Genomic DNA, 18,504 nt, shown 5'->3' with positions numbered 1-18,504 from the left:
TGTCTTTCTTGTCGCCACAACAGAACAGGGCAGCCCAGCATATCTCATTTTCTATAAAAGACTCTATAAGCTTTCTTTTTCACTTGCCCCTGGTTACTGCCACACTTAGCACGTGCCTTAAAACACAACCATCTCTGGTTTGTAACTTACACAGAAGAAACCTGCTCCCATTTTCTTTCCTGGTGGAACAAAGACATTGAAGCCACAGGTAACAGAGGCAAAGCATTTATTGATTAGATTCTCATCAATATTCACCTCTGCCCAAGATTAGACTTGGCCTCATGCCTCCTAGCCTGGCCCCTCCTATTCTAATGTATAACTAGTCTCAGAAAGCTGGAGAAGGACAGTCAGAAGCTGGCCACTGCATCTGCCACTCTAGACCTGGAATTAAGAGGAGGACTCCGGCCCATAAAATGACAGAAGACAAGGTACGGTTGTATTATGTCCATTTGAGGACATGAATAGGGAAATCTGTTCAAGTCAGTGAGCATATTGAGGATTCTGTAGGAGTATATTGAAGATTTGGGGAGTGTTGGGTGTAGCTACTACAGATGAACCCTTCTTCTCTTGGCCAATTGATAGTTAATTTAGCTGCTAAAAAATCATATTTTTTTTCAGTAATTGGAAGTTTAAGAATATTTGCTCTGTTTTCTGACTAGCCTGTGTAATGTTTTCTCGAGTGGTACGGCATAACCATATTACTGAAGTAATGTGCAAAAAAGGGCACTTTAACCCAAATCTAACTAATCATGAAACTGATCTGAAATCTTCAAAAATATCAATATATGAGAATGACTGTCCTAGATTAAAGAAGACTAAAAAGGACTATTCTAGATTAAAAGAGACAAAGAAGAACTGACAGCCAAATGTAACCAGTGAGCTTAGATTGTGGAAGGAAGAAGAAAACAGCTGCAAGAGACAATATGGGGATAGAAATTGTGGGTATATTAGATAATATTTTATAACTACTACATTCTTGGATATGATAATAGTATTATAATTATAATAGGAGTAGGAGAATGTCTTTTTCTTAGTGAGTTCATGCTGAAGGATTTAAGAGTAAAGTGACATAAACATCTGATACTTATTTTTGAATGATTTGCCAAAATAACACACACAATGAGAATGAAACAAATGTAAAGGCTAACCACTGGTGAACACAGGTGACGGTTATGGCGTGTTCACTGCACTACTCTTTCAATTTCTCTGTAGAAAAATACTTTTCAAAACAAAAACTTGAAAAGAGAAAGGGTATAGTGCTATTGCTCCCTTATAAGTGTCCCCCAACCAAATCACAATCATACAAGTAGGTAAATGGGTGTTCGAGGAGGGACCTCTGAGTTCTGATCTGGTGTAACTTACTCTGCCGAGCCTTCCTTCGTGTCAGTAAGTGACAAGGCTAGGAGCACAGGCTTTGTGGTCATGATCCTAGATTGGGAGTGTGCTAATGTTGCCTACCTGCTGTGATATGAGGGTTAAGTTTTTTAATTGGCCTATCTACCAATTGAGATTTTAAGAATATTTGCTCTGTTTTCTGACTAGTCTGTGTAATGTTTTCTCAAATGGTTTTTCTGTCTTGCAACAAATTGAAAACACATTGGAATCGAACATAAGGATATAGTATGGGAGATAGGGATTATAATAGTTCTTTACTGTGTGGGGCTTCCCTAGTAGCTCAGACAGTAAAGTGTCTGCCTACAATGCGGGACACCTGGGTTCGATACCTGGATTGGGAAGATCCCCTGGAGAAGGAAATGGCAACCCACTCCAGTACCCTTGCCTAGAAAATCCCACGGATGGAGGAGCCTAGTAGGCTACAGTCCATGGGGTCGCAAAGAGTCAGACTGAGTGACTTTACTTTCTTTCTTTCTTTCTTTTTACTGTATGGGAGTAATTAAATGAGATAATATTAGAGAAACTCAGATGACAAACAGTTTACTATCAATAGCTGTGTGTTTGTATAATGTATATTTAAAGAATACTAACTAGGATTTCATGATTTCCTATTACAGCCCAGGATACAGCTGAAGTAGATAAAACTTTAAAAGCAATATGAAGATAAATATTGAGTTAATAACTATACAGATGATATGTAGATTTGGCAAAAAAAAAAATCGTGAAGGTAGTGTTCAAACAACTGAAGTTTGGTAGATACTGCAAAACAGAAGGTGCTTCTCCACAGTGCCTGGCACAGAGAAGATACTCAAGTTTCATTTAAAGTGATTATTACCTTCCCTTAGGAGCCCTAGAAATTGTGCTATAGCACTTCTCTTGAGAATTAAAGAATTAGCTAAAAAGGGAACCCAGAAAGAATGAGAACTAATGTAAAGCACTCTGTCACCTTTGTAAATTCACCCAGGTTGAAAGGAGCTAAGCAGGAGACTGAGGGGTAGGAGCCCTGGATTCTCACTCTGGATATAGCCAGTAATGCGTTGTATAACTTAAAGGACTTCGATTCTCCAACTGAAAAAAGAAGGATTAGACTAGAATCCATTGCTCTCAAAGGTCCCTTGAAACTTGAAAATTCTATAGCTTGAGAAACTCCTGGACTTTTCCAAAGTTGAGTGCAAGATCGCCTTTGACTTGATGTTTGTGGTATTTTGTAGAGGAAACAGTACAAGCTTCTCCTCCCGGCCTAGTCAATCAATAGCTGCTGAAAATCTGAAAATCATTTTGTTTAGCAGTGGGAGTTTAAGATGAGCTTTGGGTTCCAATAAAAGAGTATCTGTTATTTACCAGCTATGTGTGTTGGGAATACCACTTAGTCTCTGAGCCCTGGTTTCCTCACCTGCAAAATGGGGATATTTTATAGTAGTGTTGTGAAAACTATATGTTTGAAAAACTGACAGGTGATTTTTTTGGCAAGAGTGATGGACAAGATTGATAATGATGTGATTAAAAATCAGTTGTTTTATAGCCCTTTTACTATTTATAGGAAGACCATAGTGTGTGTCTTATTCAGTCTTTATAATAAGTCTATGCATAACTGCTGCTGCTGCTGCTGAGTCGCTTCAGTCATGTCCGACTCTTTGCGGCCCCACAGATGGCCTCCCACCAGGCTCCTCTGTCCCTGGGATTCTCCAGGCAAGAACACTGGAGTGGGTTGCCATTTCCCTCTCCAATGCATGAAAGTGAAAAGCGAAAGTGAAGTCACTCAGTCGTGTCCAACTCTTAGTGACCCCATGGTCTGCAGCCCACCAGGCTCCTCCATCCATGGGATTTTCCAGGCAAGAGTACTGGAGTGGGGTGCCATTGCCTTCTCCGCTATGCATAACTATTATACCCATTTTGGGGGCAAAGAAACTGACACTTGGGGATGTTAAGGGCCTGGATGGGACTCATAGGTTTTCTGACTCCCAAGTTTTGTTTTTCCTGATGGACTCCATCTGACCTCTAAGTCACAAAATAAACACCACATTTTGTTCTGTGTTAAGGTTTACCCTATTTGCCCACATTCTTTTCTTCTACATTTATCCAGCAGCATATTTTAAATTGGATATAGAACATAGCTTTCTTTAACTTAAAATTATTAAGCTCCAAATGTCTTTCAAAAAGTGCAGACTTAATACTTTGCTGCCTATGAAAACGAAGAAGGCAATGGCACCCCACTCCAGTATTCTTGCCTGGAAAATCCCATGGACGGAGGAGCCTGGTGCTGCAGTCCCTGGGGTTGCTGCGAGTCGGATACGACTGAGCGGCTTCGCTTTCACTTTTCACTTTCATCATTGGAGAAGGAAACGGCAACCCACTCCAGTGTTCTTGCCTGGAGAATTCCAGGGACGGGGGAGCCTGGTGGGCTGCTGTCTATGGGTTTGCACAGAGTCGGACATGACTGAAGCGACTTAGCAGCAGCAGCAGCCTATGAAAAGGTTGAGAAAAGACTTGAATATCTTCTACCACTTGGTGGTTACAGGCCTTCAGACAAGTTCCTTACCCTTGCTGTATCAGTTTTCCCATATGTAAAATGGTAGAATTCCAACCTACAAGGTTATTGAGAGAAAAGGCAAACCAGTTAGATCACAGAGCCTGGACAGAGTGAGCTCCCAGCTAAGTTTTCACTAGGTCCTATGTACTTATTTGTGGGTCAATCTCTTGGATGATAGATTGAATGAATTAGGGTTAATGGGATAATTCAAATGTTGTAGTTTTCAGAAATTCTCCCTCTCATAAACAGAACTTTCTCTGACCAAATCTAACCACATAGAGGGTTGACTACAAATGTTACCTCTTTTTATTTGACAATAGAAAAGAAAAAGGTGGGACGCAAAGAGCCAGTTCAGAATGGAGTTCAGAGAGGGAAATCAAGCCTGAAAGTAAGAGATACAAAACAAAAAAAGAAAGTGCAATCAAACAGTTCCAGAGACTTCGATACTTGGAATGATCGCTTCAGCTGGGAATTCAAATGACCCGCTTAAAATAAATGAGATTGCTCCTTATCTGACCAAAAATTTCTCTCTCGAGGAGTTAAAGTGGGGAACTACAGGCCATAGGGTGGCAGGACCAGAGCCTTCACTAAAGAAAAGAAGCCAGGAAGACCAGAGGACAAAGACTTTAAGAATATCCTACGATTTCTAAACATTTAAAACCTCTCCTGAGTGGGACGAGTGAAGAAAGTAGCATCGACATATATACACTATCATGTGTGAAATAGGTGGCAGGTGGGAAGTTGCTATACAACACAGGGAGCCCAGCCTGGTGCTCTGTGATGACCTAGAGGGGTGGGCAGGGAGGAGGGGATGGAGGCTCAGGAGGGAGGAGCTCCAGTTCCAGTTCCGGTTCAGTTGTTCATTCCTTTCTGACTCTTTGCGACCCCATGGACTACAGGATGGTAGGCTTCCCTGTCCATCACCAACTCCTGGAGTTTACTCAAACTTATGCCCATTGAGTCAGTGATGCCATCCAACCATCTCATCCTCTGTTGTCCCCTTCTCCTCCCGCCTTCAATCATTCCCAGCATCAGGGTCTTTCCAAATGAGTTAGTTCCTCGAATCAGGTGGCCAAAGTATTGGAGTTTCATCTGTAGCATAGGTCCTTCCAATGAATATTCAGGACTGATCTCCCTTAGGATGGACTGGTTGGATCTCCATGCTGTCCAAGGGACTCTCAAGTCTTCTCCAACACCACAGTTCAAAAGCATCAATTCCTCTGGGCTCAGCTTTTTTTATAGTCCAACTCTCACATCCATACATGACTACTGGAAAATCCCATGGATGGAGAAGCCTGGTAGGCTGCAGTCCATGGGGTCGCTATGAGTCGGACACGACTGAAGTGACTTAGCAGCAGCAGCAGCAGCAACTGGAAAAACCAAAGCTTTGACTAGATGGACCTTTGTTGATACATATATATATGTATATATACATATATATACATACATATAATTATGGCTTATTCAAGTTGTTGTATGACAGAAACCAAAACAACATTTTAAAGCAATTCTCTTACAATTAAAAAATAAATTTAAAGACCTCTCCCTCCTGTCTCCTTCTCAGTGGTATTTTTTGTTATCTTTAAGTGGAAGAAAGTGATCTTAGGGGCAACTCCAGTATTCCTACAGCAGTGACTTAGAATAATTCAATTGGGAGGTAATGAAATGGAAGTTCTATCTTTAAAAATTAACTTTTATTTTTGTCAAAGAAATGTAGGAACAGCTAACACTGTTGTGACTGAGACTCATCTGGAGTGTCAGAGGAAGGCTGATGGAGTGTGTGTTCGTGTGTTTGTGCATATGCAAGCACATGCACTCAGTCGTATTCACTCTTTGAAACCCTCTGGACTTCCCAGGGTGCTAGTGTAGAGAACCCACTTGCTGATGCAAGAGACGTAAGAGGCGCGGATTCAATCCCTGGGTCGGGAGAGACTCTGGAGAAGGGAAAACCCGCTTCAGTATTCTGACCTGGAGAATCCCCATGGATGGAGGAGCCAGGCAGGTTACAGTCCATAGGGTCACAAAGAGTTGGACACGACTGAAGCGACTCAGCAGCAGCAGCAGCAGTTATGCATAGACTTATTATAAAGACTGAATAAGACACACACTATGGTCTTCCTAATGCAGCATGCACAGACTGTAGCCTGCCAGACTCCTCTGTCTGTGGAATTTTCGAGGCAAGAATACTGGAGCAGGTTGCCATTTCCTCCTGCAGGGAATCTTCTTGACCCAGGGATCAAACCCTCATCTCTTGGGTCTCTTGCATTGGCAGGTGGATTCTTTACCACTGCACCACCTGGGTGCAGCAGACCAAACCTGCTGCAGCCACTACCTTCACCCCCAACTTCCATTCCTGCTCACCACTGCCATGGTCCCTGGTTGTACTCAAAATAAGAAGAAAGGAACCAGAGAGCCAGCAGAGAGCAGAAGCCTGGGGTGGGAGGGGCGTCACTAAGACACTGGGTGCTGGGAAACCCTGCCGCCGGAGGGACAGGGGATGTGGGGAGGAAACTGGGAGAGTATATTGTGGTCCTGGGCTTGGTGTTGGGTAGAACCTGAGGTTCTTCAGCTGAGCTACAGAGGAGCAGCTGAGTAGCCTTTGTTTGTCTTTTCAATTTTTGCCAAAAACTTCACAAAAGTCCTTCTGTGGGTGTGTGAGGATGGCAGGCATTTGTGTGGTGAGTGGTAGGAAAATGCACTTGGAATTTGTGGGTGTTTGGTCATTTGGCTTCAGGATCAAAATTGGCAAATTTATGAATATGTGCACTCTTGGAAATTTTTTCCAATTTAGGAAGATTAGGATCCTAGATTTTCAGATATGTTTGGCTTTTGAATGTCTGTTTCTGATTCATGAGAAATTCAAAATAACCAAGCAATTAAAAGCATAGGTTCTAGATCCAAATCAATATTCTACAACTTACTGGCTGTAAGAACTTAACCTAGTCTGCTGCTGCTGCTGCTAAGTTGCTTCAGTCGTGTCCGACTCTGTGCGACCCCATAGACGGCAGCCTACCAGGCCCCTCCGTCCCTGGGATTCTCCAGGCAAGAACACTGGAGTGGGCTGCCATTTCCTTCTCCAATGCGTGAAAGTGAAAGGTGAAAGTGAAATCACTCAGTCGTGTCTGACTCTTAGCAACCCCATGGACTACAGCCTACCAGGCTCCTCCGCCCATGGGATTTTCCAGGGAAGAGTACTGGAGTGGAGTGCCATAACCTAGCCTAGTTATCTGTAAAATAGGGATGCTAATGGTACTGTTTTGAGGCGTGCTGTTGGCAGAATAAGGGCCCTCAAAAGATACCCTTAACTGTCCCTGGTTGTGTCCTTTGTCCCGTGAATCTGTTACCTCACACAGAAAAAAGGGCTTTCCAAACATCTTTACTGTTATGGACCTTGAGATAGGGAGATTCTGTTATGAAGATGAAGGAAGGGCACAACTAATCAAGGGATGTTGTGGCCTTCAGAGCTGGGAATGGCCCTTGCTTTACAGCCAGCACAGACTCTGGTCCTTCAACAAGAAGGAGCAAAATTCTATCAACTCAAATTTTCCCCTACATCCTCCAGAGAGGAACATAGCTTGCCAACACCTTAATTATAGTCTAGTGAGACTAGTATCAGACTTCTGACCTACAAGAACTGTGAAGTAATACATTAGTGTTACCTAAGCCACTAGTTTGTTGATTTTTTTGTAATAGCAACAAGAGAAAACTATTACACACACACACACGAAGTATGTGTGAAGTGATACTAAATCACTTGAGTCATGTCTGACTGTCCTTCCCCATGGTCTGTAGCCCGCCAGGCTCCTCTGTCCAAGGGATTCTCCAGGCAAGAATACAGGAGTGGGTTGCCATTTCCTCCTCCAGGGGATCTTCCCGACCCAGGGATCGAACCTGCATCTGTCTCCTGCAATGGCAGGCGGGCTCTCCACCACCAGCACCACCTAAGAAGCCCCTTATCTTATAGGAGAGGAGATTTAGTGACAAAGATGAGAAGGTAGAACCATGTATGACAGAGAGCAGGTGCACAACAGTCTTTCAGGAGAAAACATCAGCCTGCCAAGTGCAGAGCTGAGCGCTGCGGGGAGAGGTGGTCTCCAGCCAGCGGCTTCTGTGCCTCCTGCCTTGCTGCTCTCCTGCGTTCTGTAAGCTCCATGCCCAGCCCTCTTGGTTGCATTTCTGGTTTGGTTCTCAAGTTCAAGTTTCCAGGTGCTACTTACAACTCTGCACATACAGCATCATGCTTCCATGTCAAGATGCAAAGTAAGTGACTTCATTTGTAAAGCAGTTCTCGGAGACAATTTAGTATCGTGTCCTGTGGGTGCTTCTTTAAACATATATGCCCCGATCCCATCACTTAGGGTTTTGTGTTAACTAAAAAAATTTTCATGCTTCCCAGTACATGCCGAGTCTGACACAAGGAACCTCTCTTATCTCCTTTCTGAAAACCCTGCCTATTCATATAAAGAACTCAGATTCCCTTGTAGCTCAGTAAAGAATCCAGCTGCAATGCAGGAGAAGCCTGGAGAAGGCATTGGCTACCCACTTCAGTATTCTTGAACTTCCCAGGTAACTCAGACAGTAAAGAATTCGCCTGCAATGCAGGTTGGGAAGATCCCCTGGAGAAGGGCATGGCAACCCACTCCAGTATTCTTACCTGGAGAATCCCATGGAGCCTGACAGGCTATCGTCCATGAGGTTGTAGAGTCGGACACAACTGAAGCGACTTAGCACATACACATGTGGAGAAGGATGTTTGGTTCCTTCCCTGGAGGAAGCTGTCCCAGACTTTTTGCTGCTTTGGCAGTATAGGAGAAATGAAAGACACCCACAGTCCCATATGAATGAGCCCTGCCAGGAACATAGGGGTATATGATGAATGAGTATCAAGTGGCAAGAACCAGCCCATGGAACCTGTCAGAAGCCCATGCTGCAGACTGATGGATGGTGGGTAACTGAAATTGCCTGGTGTTTCCCAGCCCTGGGTTTCGTTCCCTGCAGGTCACCGGGACCTTGGTTTTGGCTGTCTTCACTGCTGTGCTGAGTTCCTTCCAGTTTGGATATGACATTGGTGTGATCAATGCACCTCAACAGGCAAGTGAAACATACAAGTTCTCTTTTTGGCAATTTCTGTCAGTGGCAGTAAGATATCAGCTCCTCATCCAGAGAGATAAAGTGTGCCCACGTGGGGAACACGTGGTAATCGGGCCTTCTGTCAGGTACCACGTGTGTGATTCCAATGCTGATAACTTGACCTTTACTCCTCACTTAATAACCCTCATAGAAAAAGAAAGAGTAATGAATAATTCTTGATCTCTGATTCTGCTGTTCGCTGAGCTCACAGAAAACTTCAGCCAGAATACCACGTGCCAAAAGGATTAAAAAAAAAAAAAAAAGGCTTAACAGCTTATTGCAGCAAATATTCAGAGCTCTTATCCAAAAATGGATAGAAATGCCAGGGTGTAAGAAGAAACAATGGAAGTATAGGTTTTTCTCAGTGCAGAAACATGTACTAAGCACCAACTCACTGTGTGTCAGGAACCAACACAGGCTCTCCCCTGCTGATTCGCCCAACAACCTGGTTATGCCCATTTTTTGTCCAGATCAAAGCATTTTGGAGCCTTGGGTGGGGAGGGGGTGGAATCAGATAAAGGTAGTTAAAAGGTACAAACTTTTAACCATAAGATAAGTAAGTACTAGGGATGTGATGTTCAACATGACAAATGTAATTAAATATAACTAATACAGCTGTGTGTTATATATGAAAGTTGTTAAGAAGGTAAATCCTAAGAGTTCTCATCACAAGAAAAAAAAGACAAGCAAAGGAGAAACTCTGTAGGAGCCTAACACTGGAAAGATTCTAGTCCTTCCCTCTACGTTGGTCTCCCATGTATGATCCAAAGTAAAATAATATAAACCTTTTAAATAAGTCAAGAAGTCCAACAAAGATTGGGTTTTCTCCACGTTGACTCTTTGGGTATTTTTAATATTGGATACTTTCTATCATTTTTCACTTTTACCATATGCATCCCTACTCTGGTTTCCAGGAAATACACAGGAGAGAGATGTCATTTGTCTCAGATCCCACAGCCTGTAAGTGGGGGAAATCAGGACTTCATTCCCTCTGCCCTAACTCAGACCATCAGGTCATTTAGGGTGGGATTGATATCGTGTTCCTCTTCTTAACACCAGTGCCAAGCACAGTGATTGATATAAACATAAAGCATTTAGTGCATGAAGAAGAGGGAGAGAGACAGAGAGGAGAAGCTGGGGAAACGGATGGCATAAGGTGACAATACAAGCTTCTGTTGGGTGTTCTCTGTGAACCCATCATATTTCGTCTGCTTCTCTTAACATAGTGGACTCTAAGGAAGATGTAAGAGACTACAGGGTGTGAATTGTGAAATGTGTACTTGCCAAGTCCGTCTGTTGAAAAGGGTTGCTCCTTGGACCAAAAGATGCTCTCTGGTTAGGCACCACATAGCATCATGAATGTGGCAGGTCTTGCCGAGGCTGAGAGATTTAAGGAATCACTCTAGGGGGTCATATCTTTTTTTCTGTGGTGGATAACATGTGCCAATGTAGCAGGATTCCTGAAATTTGGCATTGGTAGAAACTTTTCTCTTCTTGGAGAACTTTTCAAATCCTTATTTAAACCACCCTCTTCAGTGTTGGACGTAAAAATTAATCTAAGGTTCCCCTCCTCTAATCCAAGTCCTAGAGCCAGACCTGACAACAGAGGTCATCCCTCTCCAGCATCAGGATTAGTGCCCCCTCTATAGCCCCTTCCACCTGTATTTAAAGAGCTGTTCAAATACCATTATGTAAGAAGAATTTGTTTTTTATTAGCAGAATGACATTTGGGATTATTTTAGGGTATTTTTAAAATCACACTTTTTATGACTGTGAATATTATGTATACCTGTTGCAGAAAGTTTCAGAAAGAAAACCATTAATGATTATTCATGTAGGACAAACTGCTGAAAACATCTGGGCTATTTCCTTTCAGCCTTTCTTCTGTGTATATTATCCATATAGAGTGACCTTCCCATGAGGCAAAGGTCTGGATTGGAGTTCTTTTATCATAAGAGGATGTAAGTTCTCTCCTTCATCAGCTGACTTTACCACATAGGACTTTGCCCAGGTCTGGCAGCCTAGGACAGCTGCATTCCAGGTCACTGTTAGAGGTCCTCCCAGCCCACTGCTGCCAAGTGGTGACCAAATCATCCGGAGGAATGGCGTGGAAGAAGAGCCGGAAGGATGTGCCTTTTCTCAATTATACTTTTGTTTGAGTTTGCCTCTACTGAAACATTATAAAGTATGGCTATGTGAAATCTAGTTTTGAACACTGTTTACTCTGTTACCTACTGCATTCAGTGAGGACCCATGCAAGACCCTTCCTTTAGGTCCCCATACCTTCGCAGGGACTTCTGAGTTGGTTTTGATCTTCAGAATTCACCAATATACATGATTGTTTTCCTCTCTTTTCACCAGCTGCTGGGAAACTTATTAATAAATTTGTAGCTCACCTAAAGCAAGAATAGAGCACCTGGTGTTTGAATTTTGTAACTTTATTTTTGGCCTCAACTTTCTCAAACTTTTTTCTTATATCCACTTTTTTGTTTCTGTTAAAATATTTACAGTAGCCAATTTAAATCCTGCTATGCAGGGCTAACAGTGGCATGGAAATTTATCTTTTCAGCTTGCAGGATAGTTTCAATATGGACAGTTGCCAATCTTTAAAACTTGAAGAATTTTACATAAAAATACACGTCTGGCTTCTCTTTAAAAATTAAAGGCCATGTAATGCTAGTCTCAAATTGCAGCTTCCTCCTTCAGATGGGACAAATAAATCCTGCCCACTCAGTATTCTATTCCCAATAGTTGTTGTTTAGCCACTGAGTCATGTCAGATTCTTTGTGACTCCATAGACTGTAGCCCACCAGGCTCCTCTGTCCATGGGATTTCCCAGGCAAGAATACTGGCATGGGTTGCCATTCCCTTCTCCAGGGATCTTCCTAACTCAGGGATTGAACCCATGTCTCCTACATTAGCAAGCAGATTCTTTACCACTGGAGCCCATATTCTCAATAGTATAGACTATATTTCAGCCCTCAAGTTATCAAGCTTCTTCTTGCTTCCTTTACTTGTTTGTTCCTGCCCGGTTCCTGTTGGCAATGGAATTTGTGACCTCTGTTTTATCGGACGTGGTCAACTGTAAGCAATCTATATGCATTAGTATGGTGCATAACACACATCATTGAAATAATCCTGCTTGAACACCTAACAAATAGTTTCAAGGAAAAACAAACCAAAAATATATAGAATGTTTGAAATATTTCAGCTGTTTATTTTATCTCCTTAGGTAATTATAACCCACTATAGACATGTTCTGGGTGTTTCACTGGATGACGGAATAGCTATCAACAACTATGCTCTCAACAGTACAGAGGAATTGCCCACAAGCCCAGGAGATCCAACACCAGTCTCTTGGGCTGAGGAAGAGACTATGACATCAGCGAGCCTCATCACCATGTTCTGGTCCCTGTCTGTGTCCAGCTTTGCAGTTGGTGGAATGATTGCATCGTTCTTTGGAGGGTTGCTTGGGGACAAGCTTGGAAGGTAGGCAAATTTCATAAATAAGCATACACACAGAAAAGTCACTATTTGGGGTTTCAGAATTTGTTTAGAAAGAAATAATCTTCCATTTTGTGGGATAGTTTTAGAGTTGTTTTTTTCAACTCATGACCTTATGAGTTAGGTTGGTATTGGACCAAATAAGGGCTTCCCTGGTGTCTTAGATGGTAAAAAATCTGAATACAATGCAGGAGACCCAGGTTTGATCCCTGGGTCAGGAAGTTCCCTTGGGAAAAGAAATAGCAACCCACTCCAGTATTCTTTCCTGGAGAATTCCATGGACAGAGGAGCCTGGTGGGCTACACTCCATGGGGTCACAAAGAGTTGGACACGACCAAGTGATTAACACTTTTACTTTCTGGACCAAATAATAGAGAAAGCTGTTGCAGTAAACTACTTGATTGTGAAGATATTTACAGAAAAAGTGAATTTGGTGTGTATTTCTAGATAATCACTTTGATTCTCTGACTTTATAACTTATAAAATGTATTAAGAAACCACAGCCCATGTGGTTTAGTCACGAACTCAAGGGAAGAGTCAGGTGTGGAATTTTTAAATCTATTGTTGGCTTTACCAAATTGCTCCATTTCTCAGACACCCAGTTTTTCCTTTTCAGATTAGAACTTGACATCTGGATCAGTCAAATCATAAGGTTAAGTCAATATCACCAACTCCCAGTTGCCCAGTGTACTTGATAGGGGGTTTCTAGCTGCTGCTACTGCTGTCTCAAAACCCAACCACAAATGAAGCAAATTCCTCAACTTTCTGTTTTGGATTGAAGCTTCCTATTTTGGATTAAAAACATCAGTAGAACTCCTTTACATCCAAATTTCATTTAGTCATGTGAAATACTAAAGCTCTTAGAGTTCCCCCACCCCCATCAACTCAGTCCAGTTGCTCAGTTGTGTCCATCTGTTTGCAACCTCATGGACTGCAGCACACCAGGCTTTCCTGTCCATCACCAGTTCCCGGAGCTTGCTCAAATTCATGTCCATTGAGTTGGTGATACCATCCAACCATCTCATCCTCTGTTGTCCATTTGTTCTCCTGCCTTCAATCTTTCCCAGCATCAGGGTCTTTTCCAATGAGTCTATTCTTCACATCAGGTGGCCAAAGTATTGGCGCCTCAACTTCAGCATCAGTCTTTTCAGTGAATATTCAGAACTGATTTCCTTTAGGATGCACTGGTTTGATCTTCTAGCAGCCCAAGGGACTTTCAAGAGTCTTCGCCAACACCACAGTGCAAAAGCATCAATTCTTGGGTGCTCAGCCTTCTTTATGGTCCAACTCTCACATCCATACATGACTACTGGAAAAACCATAGCTTTGACTATATGGATCTTTGTCGGTAAAGTAATATCTCTGCTTTTTAATATGCTGTCTAGGTTTGTCATAGCTTTTCTTCCAAGGAGCAAGCGTCTTTTAATTTCATGGCTGTAGTCACCATCTGCAGTGATTTAGAAGCCAAAGAAAATAAAGTCTGTCACTGTTTCCATTGTTTCCCCACCCATTCAATTTGCCATGAAGTGATGGGACCCAATGCCATGATCTTAGTTTCTTGAATGCTGAGTTTTAAGCCAGTTTTTTCACTCTCCTCTTTCACTTTCATCAGGAGGCTCTAGTTCCCCTTTACTTTCTGCCGTAAGGGTGTTATCTGCATATCTGAAGTTATTGATAGGAAATAAAATAGAAAATCAACTTTATATTTATTTTCTGGTCTTTGCATCCACTTTTTTCTTTAGCACTTTTTTCTGATGATAAAAATATGCAAATATGGAAAAATTAGAAAATGCAAAAACTTGTAAAGATCTAAATGATTTAGTAATGTGTGTACTCAGTAGTGTCCAACTCTTCATGACTCTACTCTTGTAGCCCACCAGGCTCCTCTGTCCATGGGATTCGCCAGGCAAGAATAGTGAAGTGGGTTGCCATGCCCTTCTCCCCAGGATTTTCCCAACCCAGGGATTGAACCCGCATCTCTTACTTCTCCTGCATTGGTGTACTGGGTTACAATTCATTCAATTATTAAAATTCCTACTTTAAATTATAGTTTTCCCTCTTTGGTTATTCAGTTCAGTTCAGTTCAGTCACTCAGTCATGTCTGACTCTTTGCAACCCCATGAATTGCAGCAGGCCAGGCCTCCCTGTCCATCACCAACTCCCGGAGTTCACTCAGATTCATGTCCATCGAGTCAGTGATGCCATGCAGCCATCTCATCCTCTATCGTCCCCTTCTCCTCCTGCCCCCAATCCCTCCCAGCATCAGAGTCTTTTCCAATGAGTCAACTCTTCGCATGAGGTGGCCAAAGTATTGGAGTTTCAGCTTTAGCATCAGTCCTTCCAAAGAAATCCCAAGGCTGATCTCCTTCAGAATGGACTGGTTGGATCTCCTTGCAGTCCAAGGGACTCTCAAGAGTCTTCTCCAACACCACAGTTCAAAAGCATCAATTCTTCGGCGCTCAGCCTTATTCACAGTCCAACTCTCACATCCATACATGACCACAGGAAAAACCATAGCCTTGACTAGACAGACCTTAGTCGGCAAAGTAATGTCTCTGCTTTTGAATATGCTATCTAGGTTGATCATAACTTTTCTTCCAAGGAGTAAGCGTCTTTTGATTTCATGGCTGCAGTCACCATCTGCAGTGATTTTGGAGCCCAAAAAAATAAAGTCTGACACTGTTTCCACTGTTTCCCCATCTATTTCCCATGAAGTGATGCAACCGGATGCCATGAATGGCATTCGTTTTCTGAATGTTGAGCTTTAAGCCAACTTTTTCACTCTCCTCTTTCACTTTCATCAAGAGGCTTTTTTTTCCTCTTGACTTTCTGCCATAAGGGTGGTGTCATCTGCATATCTGAGGTTATTGATATTTCTCCTGGCAATCTTGATTCCAGCTTGTGCTTCTTTCAGCCCAGAGTTTCTCATGATGTACTCTGCATAGAAGTTAAATAAGCAGGGGGACAATAGACAGCCTTGACGGACTCCTTTTCCTATTTGGAACCAGTCTGTTCCATGTCCAGTTCTAACTGTCGCTCCCTGACCTGCATACAGATTTCTCAAGAGGCAGGTCAGGTGGTCTGGTATTCCCATCTCTTTCAGAATTTTCCACAGTTTATTGTGATCCACACAGTCAAAGGCTTTGGCATAGTCAATAAAGCAGAAGTAGATGTTTTTCTGGAACTCTCTTGCTTTTTCCATGATCCAGTGGATGTTGGCAATTTGATCTCTGGTTCCTCTGCCTTTTCTAAAACCAGCTTGAACATCTGGAAGTTCACGGTTCACATATTGCTGAAGCCTGGCTTGGAGAATTTTGAGCATGACTTTACTAGCATGTGAGATGAGTGCAATTGTGCGGTAGTTTGAGCATTCTTTTGCATTGCCTTTCTTTGGGATTGGAATGCAAACTGATCTTTTCCAGTCCTGTGGCCACTGCTGAGTTTTCCAAATTTGCTGGCATGTTGAGTGCAGCACTTTCACAGCATCATCTTTCAGGATTTGAAATAGCTCAACTGGAATTCCATCACCTCTAATGGCAACCCACTCCAGTACCTTTGCCTGGAAAATTCTGTGGACGGAGGAGCCTGATAGGCTAGTCCATGGGGTCGCTAAGAGTTGGACACGACTGAGCGACTTCACTTTCAATTTTCACTTTCATGCAATGGAGAGGGAAATGGCAACCCACTCCAGTGTTCTTGCCTGGAGAATCCCAGGGACAGGGGAGCCTGGTGGGCTACCGTCTATGGGGTCACACAGAGTGGGACACAACTGAAGCGACTCAGCAGCAGCAGCAGCCACTAGCTTTGTTCGTAGTGATGCTTTCTAAGGCCAGCTTGACTTCACATTCCAGGATGTCTGGCTCTAGATGAGTGATCACACCATCGTGATTATCCGGTTGTGAAGAGCTTTTTTGTACAGTTCTTCTGTGTATTCTTGCCACCTCTTCTTAATATCTTCTGCTTCTGTTAGCTCCATGCCATTTCTGTCCTTTATCGAGCCCATCTTTGCATGAAATGTTCCCTTGGTATCTCTGATTTTCTTGAAGAGATCTCTAGTCTTTCCCATTCTGTTCTTTTCCTCTATTTCTTTACATTGATTCCTGAAGAAGGCTTTCTTATCTCTTCTTGCTATTCTTTGGAATTTCTTCCTTTTGTACTGGAGCTTTTAATAAGACTGTAAGAATTTTTCTAAAGTAATAGGTAGCACGGAAACACAAGTTTTATTCTTATTCTTATTTGAAAGGGACTTCCCTCTACCATAAAAGAAAATGGTCAGTTCTTCAAATTTTATCAAATTACTGGTGTTTAGCTGAGCTGTTTTTTTAAAATAATTTTCTCTATTGTTGGCTATGCTAGGTCTTCACTGTGGTGAAGGCTGTTTTTCAGTTGTGGTGAGCAGGGGCTACTCTGTAGCTGCAGTGTGCGGGCTGCTTATCGCGGTGGCTTCTCCTCTTGTGGAGCATGGGCTCTAGGATGCGAGGGCTTCAGTAACTGCAGTGCATGGACTCAGCAGTTGTGGCTCCCGGGGTCTAGAACCCAGAATCAATAGTTGTGCTCAGGGGCTTAGATGTTCCCAGGCACGTGGGATTCTCCCAGACCAGGGATCGAACCTATGTCTCCTGCACTGGCAAGCAGATTCTTTACCACTGAGCCACCAGGGAAGCCCCTTAGCTGAACTTAGCCCCTTAGTTGAATCAGTATTCATAAATTATGCAGGTCATTAACTGGCTTTAGTTATTTTAAATTTTTTAAAATTATTTCAGTTTGAACCAAGTTTAAGCAGTAATTGGAAATGTTTCTAGATTACTTATCTCTAAAATAAATAAAATTAAACAAAACTAAATTAAATTTTTAAACATGGACAGACCAGTTCTTTTAGCAGTTATTGATGTTTTATACTTCTCATCACTGAAGAAAAAAAATGTAAGCCCTTGTCCCTCATTTAGAGATAAGATTCTAACAATTCAGTGACTCACTCTACATTTAGTGTCCTGCTGATGAAAACAGAATGCATGTCTTCTCAAGTCTTAGGATCTAGCGTTGACAACAGTCATACCCCAAAACAATGTCAAATTATGATTTATTAAATTATTTATGGTGGATTAAAAGCAAAGTTTCTTCTAGCTTTCAGTAGAAAAATGAAAAATGTTCGCTTCCTTGAGAACAGCCCTGAAACTAATCATTTTAACTTCAAAATTAACACAAAACAGTTGAGACTCTATAAAAAAACTATTTTTCCTAGGAAAAGTCACTGAGAAATGACATGATCATTGCTCCACTCATTAAAAGTAAACAAATAAAACTGTACTATTCCATTACTGCTTTTAAACAAACCTTTGCTTATAATTGTGTTAATAGGTATCTGTGGCCACTATTTGGGTTCTCAAGGTCAAATTTGGTAAAGATTTGGGTTCTCAAGGTCAAATTTTACTTAAAATTTAAGGACCAGGGTAAGGTGGGGGAGACCATGATCTGGACAACCTACATTACCATGAGTGAAGGAAGATATACATAGCTTGTTGCCTTTGAATGTGTTCTTCCCTTTGAAACAAAAATGGAACTGACCAAAATAAAGCATTAACCTTTGGTTTCACAGAGATCAAGTCCCAGCTCTGTAACTTAATGAGCAAGTTACCTAGGTTCTCTAAGACATTTCCTTGCATCTGCTATGTGGGGGGAAAAAAAACACCTCCTTTTGTGGCATAATTGTGAGGATTAAATGAAAATGAATATAAAAGGTTTAGTACACTGCCTGCCACCAAGTGAGCAGGGAGCAAATGTAGATGATAGTGAAGAAGAAACTTGTGCCAACAGAAGCATTCAGAGCACGATTTAAAGAAACAGACCTATATTTCTTTCTCCCTGATTCAACCATTTCGTGTATTTTTAGATTATTTATTCTTGGCTCTGTCTCACATCTGAGTAGAAGTAAAAATCCTTTAAGT

At 42.1% G+C, this 18,504-nt stretch overlaps 1 protein-coding gene across 1 annotated transcript in view; it reads left to right on the top strand.

The window, feature by feature from the left end:
- Positions 1-365: 365 nt before the first annotated feature.
- The window catches only part of SLC2A2 (solute carrier family 2 member 2), a 37,272-nt gene continuing 19,133 nt past the window's right edge, over positions 366-18,504 (top strand). Inside the window, exons 1-3 of the mRNA XM_040249038.1 lie at positions 366-428; positions 8,924-9,016; positions 12,288-12,544. Of these exons, the coding sequence (XP_040104972.1) occupies positions 414-428; positions 8,924-9,016; positions 12,288-12,544 (365 nt within the window). The 5' untranslated portion in view covers positions 366-413. The remainder of the gene's footprint in view (positions 429-8,923; positions 9,017-12,287; positions 12,545-18,504) is intronic.

This window comes from Oryx dammah, unplaced genomic scaffold (genome assembly GCF_014754425.2).
Source record: "Oryx dammah isolate SB20612 unplaced genomic scaffold, SCBI_Odam_1.1 HiC_scaffold_2, whole genome shotgun sequence".
NCBI classification, from domain to species: Eukaryota; Metazoa; Chordata; class Mammalia; order Artiodactyla; family Bovidae; genus Oryx; species Oryx dammah.
The sequence above is the reverse complement of the archived record's forward strand: the minus strand, read 5'-3'. Positions and strand labels throughout refer to the sequence as shown.